The 25,117-nt window shown below is 44.3% G+C and overlaps 1 protein-coding gene across 3 annotated transcripts in view; it reads right to left on the reverse strand.

Moving 5' to 3' along the window:
* SMCHD1 (structural maintenance of chromosomes flexible hinge domain containing 1) overlaps positions 1–25,117 on the reverse strand; it is a 621,656-nt gene that overhangs the window by 138,213 nt on the left and 458,326 nt on the right. For 2 of the 3 annotated variants that reach the window (XM_077492527.1, XM_077492528.1), the window contains exons 34-37: positions 23,316–23,377; positions 20,800–20,887; positions 20,566–20,697; positions 6,962–7,114 (exon numbers count right to left, since the gene is read on the reverse strand). In XM_077492527.1, the coding sequence (XP_077348653.1) occupies positions 6,962–7,114; positions 20,566–20,697; positions 20,800–20,887; positions 23,316–23,377 (435 nt within the window). The remainder of the gene's footprint in view (positions 1–6,961; positions 7,115–20,565; positions 20,698–20,799; positions 20,888–23,315; positions 23,378–25,117) is intronic. The other variant, XM_077492529.1, reaches the window with a different exon arrangement.

Raw genomic sequence — 25,117 nt, forward strand, 5'->3', positions numbered from 1 at the left:
TAGATCCAAGATTGGACGTACCACTTGCTTCTTGGGGACTACAAACAGATTGGAGTAGAACCCCTGGAAACGTTCCGATTCCGGAACAGGTACTTTCACCCCACGATTCAGCAGGTCCCTTACTGCCCCAAAGAGAGCCTCCTGGCGAACCGGGAGTACGGGTATGCTGGAGGGGAAGAACCTGTTTTGCGGCCAAGAGAGAAACTATCTTGTAGCCGGAGGAAATCGGATTGCAGACCCACTGGTCGGACAACCGAGAGGCCCACCAGGCTGCAAACTCCCAAAGGCGACCCTCCACTTGTGCTGCGGGTGGGGGCAAACCTTCATGTGGTAGCACTTTTACTCGCAGGCTTGTTAGGCTTGCGGTTCCAGGGACACTTTGGTCTTTCAGAGGTCGTCCTGTCAGGCTGGAGACATTTGATCGAAGCTCCGGGCAGATGAAAAAGCAGTTTGTGAGCAGAAAATGAGGGCCCTTGCCTACGGCGTGGCTCCCTAGCCTTCCTGGGCTATGGGAGTAGATTACTCTTACCACCTGTGGCATTTTTAATAATGTCATCTAAAGAGGCGGTCGCCAAGGAAGGGAAGATCCATCAGGGCTTTTTTGGATGCCTGGTCAGCAGACCAGCATTTTAACCAAATCAGGCGCCTCAGCATCACTGCTGACACTGAAGCCCTGGATAACAGCGGGAGGGATTCCAGGGCCACGTAACAAACGTACTTAAGGCCTTGCACTAGTTGGTCTGCTAGTTCCACGCAGACAGGAGAAGCTTGTTGCTCTCCCAATTCGCTGTGCAACAGTTTGGCCCACTCAGTGTCTGCAACACAAGTGCGGATGCCAGTACTGGTCGCATGGTTGACCCCACAACCGTAAACAAGGAACAAGTCACTGCCTCTGCCTTCTTGTCCATGGGATCCTTAAATGTAGAAGTCCCCTCTACTTGGATCGAGGTTACTTTGTTTAACCTGGATACTGGGGGGTCCACGACTGGAGGAGCCAGACACTTTTTGAGAAGGCTCTCCTCAAAGGGGTAGCGCACCTCCATGTATTTGCGGACCGAAAAGGTCAGTTGCATCATGCACAGCTTTGATAAGCGGTCCAACAAACACTCTGTCGCGCAGGGACTCATCCTGACTGTCGAACAGTCCTGGTCAGCGTCATCTGAAATGACAGAGCAGGGGTCACCCGCCTCAGCAGGGCCCGAGTCTGCGTCAGAGATCTCCCCGGAGGACGGGGGGGGGTGCAGGGGCTGTTTTTTAGCACCTTTGCACCGCCTCTATCTTGGCAGCGGGCGAATTGAGGACCGCCGACAAAGAGGCCAGTGCCACTGCACATTCTGCAGGGCGAACCAGTTGCAAATGCCTGGATTTCAGGGGAAGAAACACCAGTTTCTGAAGCCATGCTGACCCTACCTAGTCGGCCACCTGATGGGGACTCAGGACAGTGATGGTATCACCTTCCTAACTGCTGCTGGCTGAGGGGCTCTTTCCCGCAGGACTCACCACCCTTACTGGTTCTGCACTGTCCAGCAAGTAGTGCCTGTGTTCTGTCAGCTCCCCGGTGCAGAGGAAATCACACGGTGTCATCCAGAGCTGCTGCTTATGGCGCTGAAACCGATCTACAATGTGCCCAGGCTCAAAGAAAATGGCCACCAAGCGTCCAGCATAAGGACAAAAAGCACTGAGAAAATGGCCGAAAGACTACAGGGAAGCATGCTGCTCATAGAGGCTGATTAAAAAAACGTGCTCAGGCTTCAAGAAAATGGCCGCCGGGCATCCAGTATAAAGTACAAAACCACAGGGAAAATGGGCATCAAGTTACAGGAGAGCATGCTGTTCCTTGCCCTCACCTAAGATGTCCGCTGAACACTGAATACCATGAGGAACAGTGACAGAAAATGGCGGTGATCAGCTCTGCAGGGATCACAGACACAGCCTCAACAGACAACCCCAGGGAGAGAAAAAAAAACACACATCAGGGCACAGCCAGCCAGCGCAGCCCCCCCCCCTCCCCAGGTGAGAGCCCCTGTACATGACACACACCGCTCAGCAGCCACATGCAACATCCCCCACAGGGAGGGAAGATAGGGACAGGGAGAGAAGAGAGGGAGGTTAGGAACCCCTGAATCGACGTCCCAGGGAATGCCCAGCTGTTCAGCCCCACAGAGCCAGAGAGAGCTGTACCAGTCCTGCAGAGCTGGGAGACAGTCCATCACAGACCCACTCTCCGATCAGTACGGGGTGGCTGCTGGCCATGGCACACTGTGACGCAGACATCAGTAGCCGCTCATGTGTGTGCCCAGGAGCATTAAAGCCCACTGACCACCTCTGGAACTGAGGTATGTCGTGGCTGGCCCAGCGCGTAGCTCTGACATGCAGACGCTCGCTGGCCAGGCTGGGGAGACTACAAGGATAAGGGTATCCAGCCTTTCGCCCACCCAGCAGCTGATAGCAGATCACAGGATGTTTAATCTTGCACAAAAAGAAAAGCTTTTGCAGAAAAAAAAAAACACGGACTGATGGGCCCGCAGGGTTCCTAGGTCCTTCTCCTTCACTAGGCAAAATAAAACTGAGGGCTGCATGGCAGGCTGGGGGGTTGTTACCTAAGGGACCGCCCCTTGGGCGGAACTAAAAGTTCTGTGTTTTTCATAACATGTTATGCCTAGTCTTCTCCTAAAGGTGGCGTAACAACCCAATGGCTAATAGAGGAGCTGTGTCAGTCAGTGAATATAAGAGAAAGAGGAATTTTAACTTACCTGTAAATTCCATATCTTAGAGTACAGGTCAAGACACAGGCTAGCTATTCATAGACCCTGGGTTACATGATGGTACTATTATGTGATTTAACACTGGCAAAGCTTTGCTGGACAAAACAGGATTTTTAAAACAGCTTACCTGTAAAATCCTTTTCTTTGATGTACATCAGGGGACACAGCGCCATAGTAGTTACTATGTGGTTAATAGGTCACCAATAGGTGATGGACACTGGCACGCCCTAAGATCAGAAGTGCACTCCCTATAGAACCCCTCCCATTACCGGGAGTACCTCAGTTTTGTAGCCAAGCAATACAAGTGTATATCGAGAAGGGAGGGACCTCTGTGTCCCCTTATGTACATCAAAGAAAAGGATTTTATAGGTAAGCTGTTTTAAAAATCCTGTTTTCTTTTCATACATCAGGGGACACAGAGCCATAGTAGTTACTATGTGGAATGTCCCATAGCAATGGCAACTGGAGGGAGACAACAAAAAAGTAGGGCAAAAAAAAAGAGGCTAGAGGACTCATACTGCAGCCTGCAGTACACTACGCCCAAAGGCAATATCCTCATGACCTTAAACAATGATTTGATAAAATCTGGTAACTATGAACTGAAGACCAAGTTGCGGCCTTACAGATCTGAGGCTAAGAGGCCTGATGATGCAATGCCCAAGAGGCACTAACCGCCCTGGTTGAGTGTGCTTTAACCTGAAAAGGAGGAATTTACTTCTTTAAGCCGTAAGCTTGAACAATCACTTGACAAATCCATTTGGAAATTGTGGACCTAATGGCAGGGTCACAAACTGAAAATGATGCCAAAAACTCCCTTCTTTGCAGGATGGAAACAATTGATTCCATGCGAAAGGACAGGATATTTAAGTGCCAATTCAGATCTTTGAGCTCTAGAATGGGTCTTACCTCTCCGTTGAAAAAAAAAAAGTTTGAAAAAAAACCTGTACCCTGTTCCTCTAAGGGAATCTCTGGTATTACCAGCTGGAATAAGAGATGATCCAGAGCTAAAGAGAGAGACTTATTTTTCTCTGGATCCCTGGGAACATTTAGAAAATGAGGAGACGGAAACTCTCAGAACTCTAGTTTGTAATCTAGAGAAACTGAGGAAGCCACCCATCTGTCTTGACATTATTCCTGCCAAATCTTTGAAAATTGCAGGAGCCCCCACCCGAGCAAGTGGGGGTGCCCCTTCATAAGAAGGCTTTAGCATTCTGCTTTGCAGGCTTTCTGCACCAAGACCTCTATGACCCTGGTGCTGCCCTTGGGTTCTTCCCCTAGACCCTGACAATGGAGGCCATCAAGACTGCCAAGAGCAGGGGTGCCCAAACAGTGGCCCGCGGAGCCCTCTGATGTGGCCCGCTACCTCCTGCTTTGGGATGGCAGGTTAGCCCAGATTGCAGGTTGTCTACCCACCATGCCAGAGCATCAGTGTTGTGAATGGAGCAAGCGGTACAGGAAGCAAGCAGCTGCAGAGCCGCATAAGCCAATGCTTACTGTATAGCACCAGCTCCAGTCATAGGTGGAGTGATACCAAATGCACTCTGCCTGGGACAGCAAGTTTATTACTAAAATTACAGTGTGTACATGGACATATCTGTTCTGCAGTGGTTACTGGGCTGCTTTTAAACTGATCTGCAGGTGTAGCGCAGTGTACCTGCGGCTTACCTGCACTGAGCCATAGACTTCTGATTTTACCTATGGGTTTGGTGCACTTTCAGACTTGTGTCCGTTTACTCCTGCCTCCTTCCAATCCGATCTGCTAAAAAAAACGTTCCATTTGATCAGATGAGTGGGCCCATAGAGTAGAGTGGGCTGTGTCTATGTCCGCTTTTCATATGCAGAGTGGACGCAGAACTGTCACCTGCTTATTGTGGCCCGCGACTGGTTACTAAGTCGCTTTAGTGGCCCTCGCTCTTCCAGAAGTTGGGCACCCCTGGCCTAGAAGCTGATGCCCATGGCACAGGTAAGGAAGCACATTTAAAGGAGACATATTTAAACTTCTTCTTTACTGGTAAAAGAGAGCTTTCCTCAGAGACCCTTTTGTATGTATGTATCCAGATTGCCCTAAATAGCCGTTCACCAAAAAAGGGGAAACTGGCCAAGAGCTTCTTACACAGTGGTTCGGCTAACCAATATTTCAGCCACAGAACTCTGCGAGAATGCACTAGTACTAGCATAAGCCGTGAGTCTTGAAAGAACTAATTTTTCATAGCATCTACTGTGAAACATAGTGCGTCTGATAAGCCAGCCCATTGCTGGGCCTGCTGATCAGGCAGAACCTTAAGTATCTCCACAAACTGTTCCTTAATGGACTGAGATAAACCAATTGCCGCAAGAACCGGCTGCGCTACAGAAATTGCTAAAAACATTGCTTTTAGAAAGAAGCCCCAACTTTTTATCTATTTGATTCTTTACCATTAGCACATTATCCACCGGATATGTGAGACTCTAGTTCACTGAGGTGATTGCAGCATCAATTGCTGGAACCCCCCATTTCTTAATCCTCTCCCATAGGATAAAGTGTGGATAATATTGTTTATCCGGATGTTCCCATTCAGAATATATAAGCTTTTTTTTAGCCATGAATAGACAAGGCACCCCCAGATGGGGGAGGTTTTAGTGATCCCAAGCCAGAGGTGGATTCATCAAGAGCCTGCGCTGCAAGCAGAAAAAAGGTTAAACGAACCAATTTAGTAAGAGAGTGTACAAGCAACCTGTCTGGTGATGCTACTCCCTCTATATTAGGATCCTCAGAAGAGGATATATTAGTATCTTCCAAATTTCTTGGAAGATCTTCCTGATCCCGTGCCTCTTGCACCTCAATAAGAGGGTCCTGAGCACTAGATGTGGATCTGCTATGTTTAGACCCCACTTATGGAGAGTGATCATAGCATCAATCTTCTTTCCCAAATTAAAAATGGTAGAAGAGAAAACCTCCTGTGCGATATATATAGGGACTGAAGTGTCCAGCACAGCTGCAACAACAGTCTCCCCTGACGGCTCAATCTGACCGGCCGCATCACTCTCAGAGGAGGATGACATTCTTATGGAAATGGATTTAGTTTGTTGTAAAACCCTTGACCCCTAGAACCCTTAGGGGAGTTCCTAGTCCCTTTTCCACTCATAGCCTGAAGCATAAAAAGCAGAGGCACTTACCAAAAAGAATGTACACTTCTAGGCTATAGTCCAGCGCTATGAGCAGCTATTAATACCTAGACTGGTAAAGCAATAATGTGTCAAAGGGAAATGCCTGTGTTACCAACCTGAAGTAAGCCATCTTTGCTCATGTGTCCCTCCACGGCCAGCAGCAGTCACACACAGTGCTTTTAAAAACTTCCTCCGGCGTCTTATGCCATTAGCCCCGCCCCCCAATACTGATAATATATATATATATATATATATATTTTTTTTTTTAAAGTCTTTGTTATAAAATTTAGCAAACAGGTAATTTTTCTCCTTCATTGATATATACGCTGCTGAGGCGGCACTGATGGGTACCGATAGGTGGCAGTGATGGGTGGCAATAATGGGCACTGATCGGTTACAATGATAGGCAGCTCTGCTAGGTGGCACTGATTGGCACCTCTGGTGGGCATTGACAGGTGGCACTTGTGGGCATTGATAGGTGGCACTAGCAGGGGGTACTGGTGGGCACATGTGAGGCAGAATTGCCTCTTCCTCTTCGGGACCAATGTCCCTTGCAGATAAGCCGGTGACCGCCCTTTTTTTTTTTTCAGGGGGTGTGTCCTGAAAATCTTTGCCAGTATCCAGTAACCTAAAGGTACCAGCCTATAACCTAGGATCTATGAATACTCCAACTATGTCCTGTACTGTACGTTTAAGATATCATCCATGCTGATGTATGGGCATGTATTTCAAGTAGATATGCTATTGCTTTCTGTATGGTTGGTTTGCATCAGTGTGCTGCAGTTTAGCAAGAAAGGGAAACCCTAGGGTTTCATTCACAATTATGCATGTATGTTACATGCTGCAACACACATGGAATACTCCAGCCTGAATGTTCAATATTCTATGTAATGCCACCTGTGTCTTTTATTAGGTTTTCCTGGTTTTTGAAAATTATTCAATATGCTTATAACCAAAAAGTATATTTTTTTTATTTCTGCAACAATCTCACACCACATGGCAGCATACAACTTACTGAAAAATAACATACAAAAGAAAAGCATACTTACAGGGATGTCAGCAGATCCATTATTAAATGGAAACTCCATGGTGTCAGTATTAGACTCGAACAGTGGTATCTCTTTCGCACCCTTTTCAGAACAAATTATCCTCGCAATGACTTTACCACCTAAATTGGCACCGGCCATATTATTGTGCTTATCCTAATAATAGAGTAAGACAACACTGTGATAAAGAGACTAAATTAATCTGAACAATTACCAGTATGTACAATTATATTTATGCAGAGCTTGCAGTAAGTGTAGTAAGATGGCTGTAATGTTTATGCATAGCATACAGGGGATGTAGTAAGGTGTCTGATTTTTTAAGATGTCACAGTGAGACTATTTAGGCATGATGACCATGACATGAGGTGCTCATGTCTCTGATGAAGTCAATTGGATGTAAAACATAAGGGGGAGTTAAACCTGGGTGACATAATCACACTAGTCATGTGTATCGGCATACAGAACTGGGGACAAGCTTGTATGTTGGAGGATGACAGAAGGAAACAATGAGTACTGTTTGCTGTAGAGCTCAAGCATGAAGTTTTTATGTAAGTTTTTTAATCCATTTTGATCAATATTTTTGGAAACAGTGAGCACTATGTCTGTCTGCTTTACTGAGGTTTTATTGTGTGGAACAGCATTGAGAGATCTTGTGAATGGAGGACAATATCCTTGGAGATCTTAAAGAGCCAGCACATTAAGGATTTATGTGAGTGTGTTTAATCTGTTATTGATTTTTAGAAGCCCCAATTAAGTTGCACAAGATGTCGGTAGTTGAAGCCGTGTAGATGTGAACCGGCACGAAGTGTGGATGAAGGGCAAAACACTGGAAACGGTAAGAGTGGCTCAAGGTGGGAATTGGTGTGTTCACACGTTTTTGATGTGAGTATTTTAATCCACTTATTTGATATTTGCTTTTGGAAACAGTGAACACTAGGTTTGTCCTTTTTCTTCCTACTGATGATTTGAGTATGAACATCTGAGTTAAGATTGATTTAGAGTTTCATACTTGGTTGTGAGCATAATACAATAAGTGTGAGTGAAGGTGAAAGACATCAAAGAATTTTAGAAGACTTTGCACTAAACAGTCATGTGGTTACATCATTTTCTAGAACTTTAAGTGGACTTTCGTTATCAATAGGAACACTTGTTTTAAAATGTTTTACTACATACATATATGTAGTTAACACTGTCACATAGGTATTAATATTTTATACACTGGTTTAGGATATATTAAGCTCTGAACAAATGTTAATATGGTTATTGTACAATGACACTAAAAGTGTGACTAATGCCGCGTACACACGATCCGACTATCCGGCTGACAATTCCAAAATGAACGGACTTGCGCAGACACGGATTAAAGTCCGTTCATTTTGAACGTGACTTCAGGTACAACAGGACTAGAGAAGGAAGTCAGCAGGAGAGAGCGTTGTGTTAACATCGGAAGAAGAAGAAGAAGACGGCGGAGAAGGCCGGGCTCCTCCACCAGCAAAAGAGCAGAAGACAGAGGAGGAGCCCGGCGAGAAGAATCGGAAAGCGCAGAGAAGTCAGAAGAAGACTCCTGGGGCTGCTTAATAAACTACTTGAAAAACTTGTGTAGTGTTTTTGTTTTTTTTATTGACACTTTTTCCCTCAGGTGAATGGGTAGGAGTATGATGTACCCCATACTCATTCACATAGGGTGAGGGGCCCCCTTATTAAAGGGAGCTCTCGGATTCTAAGCCCCCGTCTGCAGACCCCGACAACCAATGGCCAGGGTTGGCGGGAAGAGGCCCTTGTCCTCATCAACATGGGGACAAGGTGCTTTGGGGTGGGGGGCCGCAGGAAGCCCCCCTTCCCCAAAGCACCCACCCCCTATGTTGAGGGCATTTGGCCTGGTACGATTCAGGGGGGGGGGGGGGGGGCGCTCGCTCGTCCCCACCCCCTTTCCTGACTGCGTGCTCGGATAAGGGTCTGGTATGGACTTTGGGAATTCCACATCCTTGCCGCTCTTAGCCCTTATTCACACAGTCGGACATTCTGACAACAAAATCCATCGTTTTTTTTCCCGACGGATTTTGTCTGAAAGTGGCGTTGCATATACACGGTCGGACAAAGTTGTCGGAAAATCCGATAGTTCGGAACGCGATGACGTTCGTGCTTTGCGACGGGACTACGTTGCAGCTAGTAGCCAATAGCTTTGGTGTCGTAATTTTATCTGAGCATGCGTGGCACTTTGATCGGAATTCTCTACAAACGAACGGACAAAGTCCGATCGGATCATGTTGTCGGAAAATTTTATAGCCCAGCTCTCAAACTTTGTCGGTCGGATATTCCGACGGAAACAGTCCGATGGAGCCCACACAAGGTCGGATTATCTGACAACACGGTCCGATCGGACATTTTCCATCGGAATATCCGACTGTGTGTACAAGGGCTTACAGTAAGGAACCCTCTACGTAGTCTAGGCTTAAACCTCTTTTCTTCTAATTTTAATAAATGGCCATGTGGCTTGTTAAAATCCCTTCTGCAAAAGTTTCATCCCTATTATGGGGTCACCAGTATGGTATTTATAAATTGAAATCATATCCCCTCTCAAGGGTCCCTTCTCCAGAGAGAATAAGTTCAGTGCTCGCAACCTTTCCTCATAACGAATATCCTTCAGACCCTTTATTAGCTTTGTTGACCTTCTTTATACTTGCTACATTTCCAGTACATCCTTCCTGAGGACTGTTGCCCAGAACTGGACAGCATACTCTAGGTGTGGCTGGACCAGAATCTTGTAGAGCGGGAGAATCATTGTTTTATTACTGGAGTTCATCCCCTTTTTAATGTATTCCAATATGCTGTTTTCTTTGTTAGCAGCAGCTTGGCATTGCACGCCATTGCTGAATCTATCATCTACTAGGACTCCCAGGTCCTTATCCATCCTAGATTCCCCCAGAGGTTCTCCCCACAGTGTATAGATTGCATTTGTATTCTTGCCACCCAAATGCATTATTTTAAAATTTTTCTACATTAAACCTCATTTGCCATGTAGTTGCCCACCCCAATAATTTGTTCAGATATTTTTGAAAGGTTTCCACTTCCTGCAGAGAAGTTATTGCCCTGCTTAGCTCAGTATCATCCCCAAATACAGAGATTGAACTGTTTACCCATCCTCCAGGTCGTTTCTGAACAAAATAAAAAAGATTGGTCCCAGCACAGAACCCTGGGGGACCCCACAATCCACCTCTGACCATTCCGAGTACTCCCCATTTATCACCACCCGTTGAACTCACCCTTGTAGCCAGTTTTCAATCCATGTACTCAACCTATGGTCCATGGACCTTATTTTGTACAGTAAACATTTATGGGGAACTGTGTCAAATGCTTTGCAAAATCCAGATAAACCATGTCTACGGGCCTTCCCTTATCTAGATGGCAACTCACCTCCTCATAGAAGGTTAATAGATTGGTTTGGCAAGAACGTTTCTTCATGAATCCATGAATGCTGATTAATTTTGTCCTCTGATAACCATGGAGGTGCTTCCTGTGATGTGCCATAAGGGTAAACACCGCAGTTTTGGTTACTGAAGCCCCCCAATTCCCTCGTGAAGACTGAGAAGAATAAATTCAATACATTTGCCATCTCTCCATCCTTTGTAACCAGATGTCCTTCCTCATTTCTTATGGGGCCAATATGGTTTGTCCTCCCTTCTTTACTGTTTACATACTTAAAGAATTTCTTGGGATTTTTTTGCTCTCCTCCGCTGCGTGTCTTTCGTGTTCTATCTTAGCTGCCCTAATTGCACCCTTACATTTCTTGTTGCATTCATTATAATGTGTGAATGCTGATGATGGTCCCTCAGCCTTGTATTTTTTGAAGGCCTTCTTTGCTTTTATATGCATTATTAATTTGGAGTTAAGCCATCCAGGACTTTTGTTTGCGCTTTTAAATTTATTACCCAATGGGATGCATTGGCTAATTCCCTTATTTAATATGCTCTTAAAGCAAACCCATCTTTCCCCTGTTCATTATTTTTAGATTTTATCCCAATTCATGTGTTCTAACAAGGTTCGTAGTTTAGGGAAATTGGCTCTTTTGACATTCAGTGTCTTTGTAATGCCCTTATGTTTCCTACTTGTGTGATTTATACTGAAGCCAATTGACCTGTGATCGCTGTTTACTAAATTGCGGGGTTGGAGAGCACATGGGTGGGGGCAAAGAGCAGGGGAAAGTAGAGATCACAGGGGTGGGTAGTGCTGGGGGGGCCGGGAGAGTTGAGAGCAATGGTGGGGGCCAAAAAGAACAGGGGTGGAGAGCACTGGAGGCTGAGAGCACTGGGGGGAGGGGCTAAGAGTGTGGGGTGGTGAAGAGCACTGGGGGGATCTTGAGAGCACGGGGGGAGCTTGAGAGTACTGGGGGGAAGAAAAACAGGGATGGAGAGCACTAGGGGGTACAAAGAGCAGGGGGGAGCTTGAGAGCACCAGTGGGGGCCAGAAAGAACAGGGGTGGAAAGCACGGGGGACTGGAGAGCACTATGGGGGACGGAGAGCACTGGCAGGGTTGGAGAGCACATGGGTGGGGGGAAAATGGAGGGGGGAGTGGAGAGTACAGGGGTGGGGAGCGGAGAGTGCTGGGGGGGAGCTTGAAAGAGCGCTGGGGGGGGGGGGAGCTTGAAAGAGCACTGGAGGGAGAGCCAAAAAGAACAGGGATGGAGAGCACTGTGGGGGGGGGGGGGTGTGGAGAGCGATGGTGAGAGCTGGAGAGCACTAGGGGAGGGGGGTGATGGAGAGCACTGTGGGGGGGGGGCTGGAGAGTGATGGGGAGAGCACTGGGATGGTGGCTAGAGAAGGATGGGGAGAGCTGGGGGGGGGGGGGGGGGTGGGCAAAAAGAACAGGGGTTGAGAACTGTGGGGGGGGGGGGGCACAAGGAGAACTGGGGGGAGGGCAGTAAAAGAAGTTGGACTGGATAGGAGGAGAAGCAGGACATATAGAGGAGATGAGCTTTCTATATTCCTCCATGCAGCCGCTGAATGCTTGATTCTCCTCCTCTCCCTCCTGCAAGCATTCAGCGGCTGCATGGAGGAATATAGAAAGCTCATCTCCTCTATGTGCCAATCCTCCTATGAAGGCACACAGGGCTACATCTCCTACTGTGTATCGTAGTGCGGCTGGCTCTGTGTTCGGCGGCAGCGCTGTAACACGGTCCCGTCCCCCCTAGACCGGAACCTGGGATAGGCGGAACACTGATTCTCTCTACTATCACACGAGACGGTCAAGGGGGGCGGGACCGTGTTACTGCGTGGCCGCCGAACACAGATCCAGCCAGGGCTATGATCCACAGGAGTAAGAGAGAGTAGCAATGCAGCTCCAAAGCGGCCCCAGGGCAGGCGGCCTACTGGGAAATCTCCCGGTATCCCGGTAGGCCAGTCCAGCCCTGCACAAAGAAAACCTGAGTAAATACAAAATGCAGTTTTTAAATGATGGTTTCAGTGATTAAGGCAAAAAAGCTGTCCAAACCTGCCTGGCTTTATGTGAAAAAGTAATTGCCCTCTAAATCTAAAAAACGGGTTGTGCCATCCTTGGCGGGAACAACTTCAATCAAGCGTTTGCTCCACAGTGATGCGAAAAACTCATTGACAGTTATCGCAATTTTGGCTCACTCTTCTTTACAGAATTGTTTTAATTCAGCCACATTGGAGGGTTTTTCAGCATGAAAGGTCTGTATAAGGTCATGATACAGCCTCGCAATTGGATTTAAGTCCAGGCTTTGGCTAGGCCACTCCAACATTTACATTTTGCTTTGTTTGAACCACTTGGAGGTGGACTTGCTGTTGAGGTCACAAACTCATGGCTGGACATTCTCCATTAGGATTTTCTGGTAGAGCTCAGAATTCATAGTTCCATAAATTATGGTAAGTCGTCACCACCATGTCTGACTGTTGGTATGATGTTCTTGTTATCAAAATGATGTTATAGTTTTATGTCAGATGTAACAGGACACACTCTTTTCAAAAAGTTAAATTTTTGTTTCATCGGTCCACAGAACATTTGCCTAAAAGTCTTGGGGATAATCAAGATGTTTTATGGTAAGTGTGAGATGAGCCTTTGTGTTCTTTTTGGTCAGCAGTGGCTTTGGCCTTGGAATTCTCCCATGGATGCCATTTTTGCCCAGTCTCTTTCTTATTGTTGAATCATGAACACTGATCTTACCTGAGGCAAGTGAGGCCTGCAGTTCTTTAGATGTTGTTCTGGGTTCTTTTAGGACCTCCTGGATGAGTCGTTGTCATGCTCTTGGAGTAATTTTTGTAGGCTGGCTACTCCTGCGAAGGTTCACCACTGTACCAAGTTATCTCCATTTGTGGATAATGGCTCTCCCCGTGGAATGGAGTTCCAAAGCCTTAGAAATGGCTTTGAAACTCTTCCTAGACTGATACATGTACATTAAATTGTTTCTAATCTGTTCTTGAATTTCTTTTACATTATGGCATGATATGTGGCTTTTTGAGATCTGTTAGCGTGCTTCACTTTGTCAGTTTCTATTTATGTGATTTCTTGATTCAACAGGTCTGGCAGTAATCAGGCCTGGGTGTGACAAGTAAAATTGAACACTTAACACTCAAAAAAAATGTGGTTAATCACAGTTCATTCATGATTCAGCATGGGAGGGGTCAATTACTTTCTCACACAACTGTACAGAAAAATACACACTTGATCTTGATGTAAATTTCTGAAACAGTTATAAATGATACCAAATACCATTGTTGTAAGAATAACATCGCATGATAAAAGTACACAATCTACCTCCATGAGCAACATGTGAGATTGTGATCGCGCAAATTGCCAGTAAAGTTGTCGCCTAGATGATGGTGCCTCCCCCTCCCCCTGTGTGACATTGGGGGTTGGTCTGTCGTGGCGCCTATGTAGGCATCTTCCCTGGGTGGGCTGGGAACTCAGGGCTCTTTTGCACACTGGATTCCATGTCTCACCTTGGATCCTAGTCTTTCTCCCCCTCTCCCAGTAGCGGGTACCTATTGGATTTTTACGAGTCACCCTTTCCCTCTGTCCTTTCAATCACTCCTTCTCTCTAGATGTCATAGTGTTAACTTTCTTTACTTTGTTTCACTCACCTTTAATCTTACTCAGCCCTAATTGTCACTAGTTCTCACCCTTGGACACATCACTCTCATCACAAGCACAATTTCCTTTGTCAACTATCATCATTTTCCATTCACATAGCTTTTACATAGGCCCCACTTGGTTGACCAACCAAATTTTCCTATTTCCCACTAGGAGTACCCCGTGGACCTATATCTGTCAAGGATGTGGTTTGTGATGGTTGCTGCCGCTGAAAATGCCACCTCAGCTCCTGACACTGCTGTCCTCAGGTGACTCACGATCCCCAACATAATACTACTGAATGCACATATTTTTGTAAGTGCGATAATGAGCGTATGGGGAGGGGGGTTTTACCCCACCTTCTCCTATATTGATCCATGGTAGATCAGTTAGACAATTCATTTCTCTAATTACAGATACATCACGTGCTTGTTCTTGAAGAGTGGCTCAAGGCCACGAAACATGCAGGGCTATCAGATGCCATGTATCACACAATTATGTGCTTATCAGATTTTCATGCTATTATATATATACCTTTTTTTTTACCATGACAGGGATTAGTGAGGCCATAGGCCATGCAGGTGATACCTTGCAACATGTGTATGTATATACATGATTTTTGGCGGATTGTGGAATTCTATAATTTGATGTTATTCTTACAACAATGTTATCATTTAAAACTGTTTCAGAAATTGACATCAAGTTTGTATTTTTATGTATATGAAACATTTTTTACTACCCACCATTCTACTCATTTGCAACCACGTGCTCCATATAAAGTCCCTTCTCCTTGCTTTTTCTGCCCCACGTTTAGAGGGACATGCCCTCGTCATCAGATCTGAAGAAGAGGGCATGTTCCTTGAAAGGTGTCAGCAGTAGACAACACATTTAATTAGTGAAAACACCCTGAGAAACCAGGAAACTGATAGGAGAGCCAAAAGTGTACAGAGTGTAACGCTTTCAGCTCTCCTATCGGTTTCCTGGTTTTGTACTGTGCTTTTGCACCTTGACTTTTGTGAGTATGTGCACATTTGTTTTCATCTAATAAATGAAGATGGTCATGCACTAGGTCTTTGCACCCTGTGTTTTGTTTATGTTTCCAAGATTTCTCAATCTTGTGAGGGCAGCACTGCATGTTTCCGTTTTGACAGACTGGATCATAGTTCCAATACCTGTTTGGCTTCTCTATAGCATCAGTGTGGATTTTCTTGTATGTGGATATAGTATACATTATCTTTGCAAAAGCCTTAGCCACAGTTCCCACAGTTAACGAGGCCCCAACATCTGGCCCGATCCACGCCGAGGGAGCTGACATGTTCCCTCAGCGGTTCTTCCGGGTATTGCGGCTCTGGCGCTGTGAGTGCCCGGAGCCCCGATATCGTCACTCTCGCGCATGCGCGTGGGAGGCTTCTTCCTGGCAGGGTCCGGTGCCGGACTTTCAGCCGAGAATCCCCTGTGCACATGCGGTCAGCGGCGCATTGCGAGGGGAATATCTCCTAAACCGTACAGGTTTGGGAGATTTTTTTTTTACCTATAGGTAAGCCTTATTATAGGCTTTCCTGTAGGTAAAAGTAAAAAAAATGACTATACAACCACTTTAAGATAACTAGATGTCTATAGGCTTAGAAAATTCAGTTTGTAAATGGATGGAAAATTGGCTAAAAGAAGGTATTTAAAGAGCAGTGATTAATGATTCACACTCTGAATGGTCTAATGTTATCAGCGGTGCACTGCAGAGTTTAGCGTTAGAATCCTTACTTTTTCACCAATTTATAAATGACAGTCAAGTTTGGGATTAAAAGGACCATCTTTGTGTCTGCAGATGACACCAAGCTATGTAGTGGAATAATATCCTTACAGGATAAATGTAAAGTTATGCACTTGTGTGCTATAAACATGCATGATACATTCTAGGAGGAGGATAACTGGGGAAGTAAATGGTTGAGAAAGACCTGGGTGTTCTGGTAGATAGTTACAAAAAAGACACTAGTCCATCTAGTTCAATCAAAAAAGGTTTTATTTTGAGATCTGTGTCTCATTGTGAGGATTTCCTCTAACTTCCTGTCCCAAAGCCAACACAGGAAGCGAGAGGAAAAACCTGCCAAAATAAATTTGCCTATACCTAACTGCTCTATGCAATGGTTTTGCACAGAGTTGCCCGATCCTCTTCTCCTGGGGTCCCCTGCGAATGCTCCAGGCCCCACCTCTTTATTAGGTGCCCCCACAGACAACCGCTTTCCATGGGGGGCATCCGTGTGGGATTTGACACAGAGAGTGAGACTCGGCCTCGCATCACAACTTTTCATAGGATGCATTAAGGTGAAAAAAAACCTCAGGCTTTACAACCACTTTAAACATAACAAGGGTACACAAGCTTGATATTCATAGACCCTGGGTTACAGGCTGGCAACCCTGTAACCCTACCTCACTTTGTGAGTCCTCTGTTTTAGCAAGCACTACTGAGTAACAGGGGAAGGGAGGGGAGGGTGGTCTGTGTCCTTCACCTTACTCCAAGAGATGACATTTATAGGTAAAATGTATTTTATCTTAACAGTACAGCACAGGACACAGGCTTGATATTTATAACCACTGCAAAGTCCCCAAGCATTGAATAATAAGGGTTGGCAACAAGGCAAAGAGACCTGTGCCAACATGCCCAACAATAACAAGGGTCGACGAACCCAAATAAGAGTGCTGTGGTCAGAACCTTGCAGCCAAAAGCTGTATCCTCAGAGGACTAGACATCCATCTGGTAGAACTTGGCAAAGGTATGAGCAGGAGACCACGTGGAAGTCTTAAAACTGTGCAACAGAGGCTTGATATCAGCTTGTAAGAGATCGGTTGCCTTATACTACTAGCAACAGTGGATCTTGAAGCATAATGTCCCCTTTGAGGTCCCGAGGTAAATTGAGGTAAATTCTGATGGCTCTGACCAAATTCAGACAGTGTAGAATGTTCTCCTATGGAGGCTCAAGTCAAGGGCACAAGGAAGAAAGGATTAGATCTTTGTTGAAGTGGAAGGCTGACACTACCTTTGGAAGAAATTAGGGTCTTGGATGCAAGGGTACTTTATATTTGTGAAGAATGAGAAATAGCTCCTTAAAAGGGAAGGCCGCTAACTCAGAGACACATCTGACAGACATGACAGCTGTAAAAAAAGGCTACCTGGCAGGCTGCTGCCACTGATCAGTGCCTTGATAGTAGATCACAGGATCATTCATCTTGTGCAAAAATCCAAGCTTCTGCATAAAAAAGCATGGACTGATGGGCCCGCAGGGTTCCTAGGTCCTTCTCCTTTACTAGGCAAAGTAAAACTGAGGCTGCTTTGCAGGGTGGAGGGTTTTAGCCTGAGGCAAAGCCCCCCTGGGCAGAACAAAGAGTTCTGAGTGTTGTGTTACAACTATGCCTAGTATTCTCCTAGTGATAAGGCTAACAATCCATTTGTTACAGAGAGGAGCTGTGCCGGTCGGTGAATATAAGAGAAAACACAATATCGGCGTATAACATCCAGGCATTTTCAGGGGGAAAAAAAGTGTGCGTTATAGGCCGATACATACAGTAATTGGATATTATTATTTATAGGTAATAACACCAGAAATTGTTAATCCAGGGATTGCCTTTGGGGGAGTCAGGGCAAAATCGATTTTTTTTCTCTACTGGAGCAAATTGGACTGTGCTTTAAGGTTTTTTTTTTTTTTGCCTTCCTCTGGTCCTACTGGGAGTATAGGACTATGTACAGTACTGTGCAAAAGTTTTAGGCAGGTGTAAAAAAAATTTGTAAATTAAGAATGTTTTCATAAATATAATTGTTAATGTTTTTTTTTTTTGCAATTAAATAGAGTAAAAAAAAAAAAACAGAGAAGAAATCCAAATCTAATCAATATTTGGTGTGACCACCCTTTGCTCTCAAAGCAGCATCAGTTCTTTTAGGTACACTTGCACAATTTTTGAAGGAACTTGGCAGGTAGGTTTTCCCAAACATCTTGGAGAGCTAACTACAGATCTTCTGTGGATATAAGCTGCCTCAAATCCTTCTGTCTTCTTATGTAATCACAGACTCACTCAATTTTGAGAGCAGGGCTCTGTGAGGTCCAAACCATCAATACTGAGAAATACAGGTAGGTGTTTATCCATCATGCCATACAATTAGGGAGTGATTGGGCCCAGATTTATTCTGCAGCAGGACAATGGGCTCAAACATACAGCCAATGTCATCAAAGCAGAGCTCCACCCAAATAGAGAACCTCTGCTTGTTATACCCCCCCCCCCCCCCACCACCACATTTGGCACTGGGGGGGGGGGGGGGTGAGTACCTGGTTTTAACCTGGTTCAGCCCACACATAACAGGTCCCAGAAGACAACGGAACCATTCACAAGGCGCAGAGCGACTCACACTTGCGCTATCGGAAACAGACTATGAACCTGCAAGGCTTCACTTCCTGTTTCCTTTACTAGAAATGCTGACGCCTGCCCCCGAAGCTGAAGCCAATTGAACAATCTGTTTGGGTAAGAACATCCCTGGATTCCTGGACAGGTAAGTGTCCTCATATCAAAAGTCAGCGGCTACAGTATTAGTAGCTGCTGAATTAAATTTTTTGGGGGGCGGAAGCCTGGAGCTCCTCAACTATCTTCAGCTTAAAGAAAAAGGAATTCTGGAAACAATGTTTTGGGCCCCACAGAGCCCTGATCTCAACATCAAGTCTGTCTGGGATCACATGAAAAGACAGAGGGATTTGAGGCAGCCTGTATTCACAAAAGATTTCATGTTAATTATTCAAGAAAACCTACCTGCTGAGTTCTTTCAAAGACTTTGTGTAAATGTACCAAGAAGGATTGATGGCGGTTTGAAGCCAAAAGGTAGTCACACCAAATACTAATTTGATTTAGCAAAGTAGAGTAAACAGGGTCACTTATCCGGCGCTTCAATCTATATGAGGGTTAATTACTCTTAATGAAAAGTTGGTAAAGCTAGCAGCCACTATATTAATACAATACATCATAGTCCGTAAAGTTCATTCTGAAAAGTCCTTAAGTCAAAGCAGCGCTTCCAAATGATATGGTGTGCACCGTTAGAAGACAATAGTGGAAAACACTCAGTGAGTCAAATCTGGCCTAAATGCTTGGGCGAGAGTTCATGGCAAATCGGCAGGTGTATGGAGAATTCACCTTCACCGCACCACGTGATTCCACTCCCCTAGGAATTGCACTTACCAGAATTATGTCAAATCACGCTGTGGATATATTATGCCCAGACAATAATATCAAGGGGTTATCTTCCAGGATATCTCAAATAGTTCACTGGGACAATGGATTGGTTCACTCCAATAACATTATTCTCACTCCTATGATCATGAGCAGTTCCATTGGCTCAAACATAAAGGAAAACAATCTGGTGTTGGGCAGGGTTTTCTGCAGGTGTGGGCGTGTCCTAGGCTGCAATCACTAGTAGTGTCCACTTGCTTGCATGTCGGGGAATTTGAATGGCAAGAGCGGCCATGTTGGCTGGCTGAGGTGGATGAGGTAAAGGTAGAATCAGCAGCACTAAAACTTTTCTGGTTCTCCCCTCGTGGTTACGTCACTGTGTGAACGTCAGCCATCTCACGTCAGAGGCTACAACACTGGAAGGTGGTTATCTGTCATCTCCATCTTACAAGTTATGCTATGATGATAGTTTTCCTTTATGTTTGAGCCCTTGGAACTGCTCATGATCATAGGAGTGGTAATAATGTGAATTGGAGTTCACCAATCCATTGTCCCGGTGAACTATTTGAGATATCCTGGAATATAACCCCTTGATATTATTTTCTGGGCATAACATATCCAAAACGTAATTTGACATAATTATGGTAAGTGCAATTCCTAGGCGAGTGGAATCACGTGTTGCAGTGAAGGTGGATTCTCCATACACCTGACGATTTCCTATGAACTGTCGCGTAAGCACGCTGCGTGTTTTTCAGTATTGTCATCTAACGGTGCACAACATATCATTCAGAAGCGCTGATTTGCCTTAAGGCCTTTTCAGAGTGAACTTTATGGCTTATGGACTATGACTAATTTGATTTAGATTTTTTTTCTGTTTGCTCACTTTGCATTGTGTACATCAATTAAAAATAAACAATTAAAATATATATTTTTGAAAGCATTTTTACTGTACAGCATTTCTTCACACCTGCCTAAACAGCTGCACAGTACGTAAATATAGAGGGTTTTCTATTTATTTATTCTCTCTCTTTTTTTTTTTTTTAATTAGTTAACCAGATAGACTTATGTCTTTCTCAACTTAAGTAACTATGAATTGACCTCTTTGACAACACAACAAACAAAATTATTTAGTTGAATTTGATGGGATCCTTTGCCAGGACCGATGACTTTGCTCTGGTTAACAACCATTAACTGACTGAACCAATTAGCCCAATCAATTTTTGAAGGATAAAATGTGTTAGCAAAATGGATATTACACTGAATGAACTTAATGCTATGTGTATGGCCATTACAATACAGAATAATAAAAGAAAATTACCACAGTTTTGAGCCACAGATTCTTGACCAGAGTGCGGCCCTCCTTTTCCTTTACATTGGATACTGTAGGTGTAGCAGGCTGAGGCTGTGGCACCAACTTCACAGGTGTGTTTGGTAGAACATCTATTAGGAACTTTAAAAACCATAAAAATGTTTTTGTTACACAAATGGCATTAAAGTAAAACATAATCTGTTCTAAAATATAAAAAATAGATTAAAAAAGAAAGTTACAGACCTGTTCACTGTATAGTACATTCGATTTGTCAGTCATATACAAAAACTGGATGCAATACTTTTCAACACGCTCTGGTATCATTTTGTCCCTATAATCATGAACAGTAATAAAATAAGAACCATACCAAAATGCAATATCATAGTAAAGATATATAGTAAAAGAAAAACTACAATGCATGCTGCAAAGCGAAGGTATGCAACCTAGGCGTGTTGACCCTGTTAGGGTTTGAATTTTTTTTGCAGAGGTCCAGCACCTTAAGCTTTCCTGCAGACATTGGGAGTCATTACAACATAGTCTATGTCATCTCTTGCAGTACCCCGTGATAACTTAAAAGTGGTTGTAAACCCTTCCATATACCCAGTGTAGTAAGTAGCCTTGGGTGATACACAGATGAAACAACCTACATGGGTTGTACCCATTTATCTGCAGTCTTCTCTTTTCTACGGTCCAGAATTTAAAAAGTTTGACTAAGCTGTCAGAAAAAAGGATGCGGAAAGCTGAAATTACATTCTGCAGAGCTCAGTAAGGAGAGCTCTGAATGCCGATTGGAGGGAAGGGACACACCCCCCTTCACAAAGCACACAAGAATAGAGCTGAGGTTGTCAATCAGCTGGAGCTCCCTCCTCTGTCACCTTTTTACTCTTGGTGTTGGAAAAACTTGTCAGACGTGATTTATGCAGATAGATGAGGAAATTAGCAACAGACAGAAATGACACTTCGTGGTCTGGATTGAAACAAGTGCACACTAGAGCGGGCTATGTTTTGTTCATAATTCATGTCTGAGGTTTAAAACCAGTTAAAAACGCAGACACCTTCATCAGCTATAGAGAGTTAACAGCTCTCTAGAGGTTTTTTAGGGAGGGCAAAAACCAAACAATTCCTATTTTTTCTCTAGTGGATCAACTTTCTTTAGTAGGGAGAAGGTAAAGTTGGCGATACCATTTTGATATAGGTCTTGATATCACTTCCCCTGTTCTGGAGAATCATACATCCTGGGAGAAATGTAGAGTTGACTTTCAATTCACAGGGGAAACATATTTCCTTTTGTGGCTTTCTCTGTCTCCCCTGTATAATTACGTGCAGCTGTTAACAAAAGCTGGTCATACATAGATTGAAATTCAGCCAGTTCAACAGGGAACCAGACAAATTTTGATTCATGTATAGGCAGAGTGGTTGTACAAAAGTAAATCTACTGACTTCTATACAACCATTCTGCCAGATTTTTTCTGCTCGATCAGGAGAAGTCTCATCACGGGCATGATACAATATCTCAGCAGAGAGGTTCCCTCACCCAACAGTACAAACAAATGGCCACTGCCCCTACCTATTACTGACCTTTGCAGCAAGGAGCACATGGAAGGGTGGCGCATAGAACCAAATTATCCTAACAGTATGCATTAAAAACGGGTTTAATTTGCACACATTTGCAAATACATGCGTAAGCTGCAGAGCCACTTCAAGGTACCCCAGTATTATCTGCAGTCCTAACTCTTAATTTTGAGAGCCTCCATAGAAGAACATGCATAATAATGAAAAGGTACATGGCAAGTGAGCCTGGAGGGAGCCCACCCCCCTCTTGAAAATGTGTGGATGGGGAAATAGAGTTATTTTCTTTTTTACGTTCAACCCGCTGCTTGAATGAAAAAAAAAAAAAATCATCTATGGGCTGCTTAGGAATCTGCTGCCTGTTCCATCTCGAACGCCACCCATTCCTAGAGCTGTAGAAAAGAAAGAGGTCAGTGCATAGCAGGGAGTGGTTTTTATACAAATGTTTGGGAAAAACAGCTTTCTCCCAACACTGTTCTCCTTGCAAAGTTGAACAATGCTTACTATCTCTGGCAACTATGGTAGAAGAAATGTCTGGTGCAAGAGAAAAAGGAAAAATTCTTGGACAGTCAAGAAAACAAAGGATGCTACACATCTACATGCCAACAACAGAGTGCGGAATAATGTTGGTCACTGCACTGGTGTGAATTGGGACTTGAAGGCAAGAGTACAAAAAAAAATGGCAACCAAACCAATTTATAACTAGTCTTTGCAGCAAGGTGCACATGAAAGGGCAATACACATCACAAACAAAAGATTTCCCAGCACACTTACCAGCCAGCCTGAAAAACAACCAAATTGGCCCTGTCTAACAGTTTGCGTTAAAAACAGATTGTTTTGGTTGCATACATTTGCACATGTGTAAGTGGCAAGAGGGCCAGCATTTTGAACTAATCACTAACTCCATTTGCAGAAATACAGTCCCAAACCTGCAGGGAGCCTTATCTTTGCTTCACTGTAATCCACATTTCTCAGTAATTAGGGAGCCATTATTCTGAGCAAATGCTGCCTGAAACATGTAGATAAAAGCCAACCTGCTTCACGGTTACCTGCAAACATTCATTTATGTATCTTTCTCCAGGCTTTCAGGAAACCAAGAAACCCAACCAAACCAGCAACTAAAAAAATTATTTTGACTTATCCATCCTGAACATCTGCTTCCTTACTGCACGAGAACATGCTTTACTTACCTAAAGTAGAAGCAGTTATCCTTGTCCCCATCTCTAGGCTTATTACAATTAAAGACAGTTGCCTGCATGTAAAAGAAAATACTTACATGTTTAGGTGTTGCACAATAAAAAACCTCACAAACATTTGTCTTGAGCACAGAGAAATGAAGTGTATTTGTGACATTTTCTGCCCTTCTATAAGCATAATTGAGTAAGTTAATGTAAGGTGTCACTGTAATAAAACATTGACAAATGCTACAGAAAATAATAAAATAGGATTTTTGCATTCACTGTAGAAATCCTTTTCTTGGACTCTAAAGAGAAAGACGAGAATTATTAAAGTGTGCAAATAAAGGTTAAATTACTGCGCTAAACCACTATAGTGTCAAAAGAAAAAACAAAAAGCAGCTAACACTCAAAGTCCAAACGAAATACAAATATACAGTGTAGTGCTATAAACAAGGAAACATGAACTGTGATGTCCTGTGGAGAAGATACAAATACTAGAAAATAATAGTTCAAAGATATGTCCATCCCATGCTTGATAGTAAATCTTCAATTGGACACAGACGAAGACAAACAATGTGCAAATAACTAAACAGTTGTGAAGAAATCCTCTGTAAGAAGAATAAGATGGGTACTCTTAAAGAGAATCCTGGTTCTTAATAGTTCACCAATGTGGTATAGAACTCCCCCCCCCCCCCCCCCATGTGGGTGGAAGTTCTTTACCACGTTGGAGAACCATAGAGAACCAGGATTCTCTAGCCTGACCAACCCGGGTGAGAAGTGGAACTATCCCTCATAAAGTGACCGTTTTATAACCAACCGTAATGCTGTGGCACTTGGTCCGCATAAGCCTGACTGACCCTCTACCAAACGGTAAGTGGGTCAACCATATCCGGTAAGAGTACCCATCCTATTCTTCAAAGACCCCTTTCACACCACACCGCCCATAGTGCGGGCAGTGAAACGCCGCTATTTTTAGCAGCGTTTTACCGCCAGATTTGCGGCGCATTTCGGCCGCTAGCGGGGCGCTTTTACCCCCGCTAGCGGCCGAGAAAGGGTTTAAACCGCCGGCAATATGCTGCAATAGCGGCGTTTTGCCGGCGGTATTACAGAGCTACCCCATTGATTTCAATGGGGAGCAGCGGTGGAGGAGCGGAAAACATACCGCTCCTTCACCGCTCCAAAGAAGCTGCTGGCAGGACTTTTCCCTGACGTCCTGCCAGCGCACCGCTGTAATGTGAAAGCCCTGGGGCTTTCACACTACAAACAATGGTGCAGCTTTTTTAGGGCGGATTGCAGGCGCTATTTCTAACGCTATAGCGCCTGCAAAACGCCCTGGTGTGAAAGGGGTCTTACAGAGGACTTCTTCACAACTGCACAGTTATGTTCACATTGTCTTTGTTTGTGTCCAATTGAAGATTTACTATCAAGCATGGGATGGACATATCTTTGAACTATTATTTTCTAGTCCACTTCAGTGAATATTGGACTTTTTTTGTATATTTATCTCTTCTCCACAGAACATCACAGTTCCTGTTTCCTTGTATATAGCACTGCACTGTATATTTTTATTTCGTTTTGAAATTATGAAAGGGTTATTGAACCCAAAAGCAAAAATTTATTATGTTGCAGTTTACCAATTGTTAAAGTGGTTGTAAACCCTTACAATCAACTTTGACCTACAGGTAAGCCTAGATTAAGGCTTACCCATAGGTCCAAGAAATATCTCCTAAACCTACATGGTTTAGGAGGTATTTGCCGAAAGACAGGCATTGCTGTCATTGGCAAATGCACCGTAGACAGTGGCGTGCAGGCGC

Source organism: Lithobates pipiens, unplaced genomic scaffold (genome assembly GCF_037356315.1).
Source record: "Lithobates pipiens isolate NorthernLeopardFrog02 unplaced genomic scaffold, aLitPip1_a1.2 Scaffold_19, whole genome shotgun sequence".
In the NCBI taxonomy this organism is placed as follows: domain Eukaryota; kingdom Metazoa; phylum Chordata; class Amphibia; order Anura; family Ranidae; genus Lithobates; species Lithobates pipiens.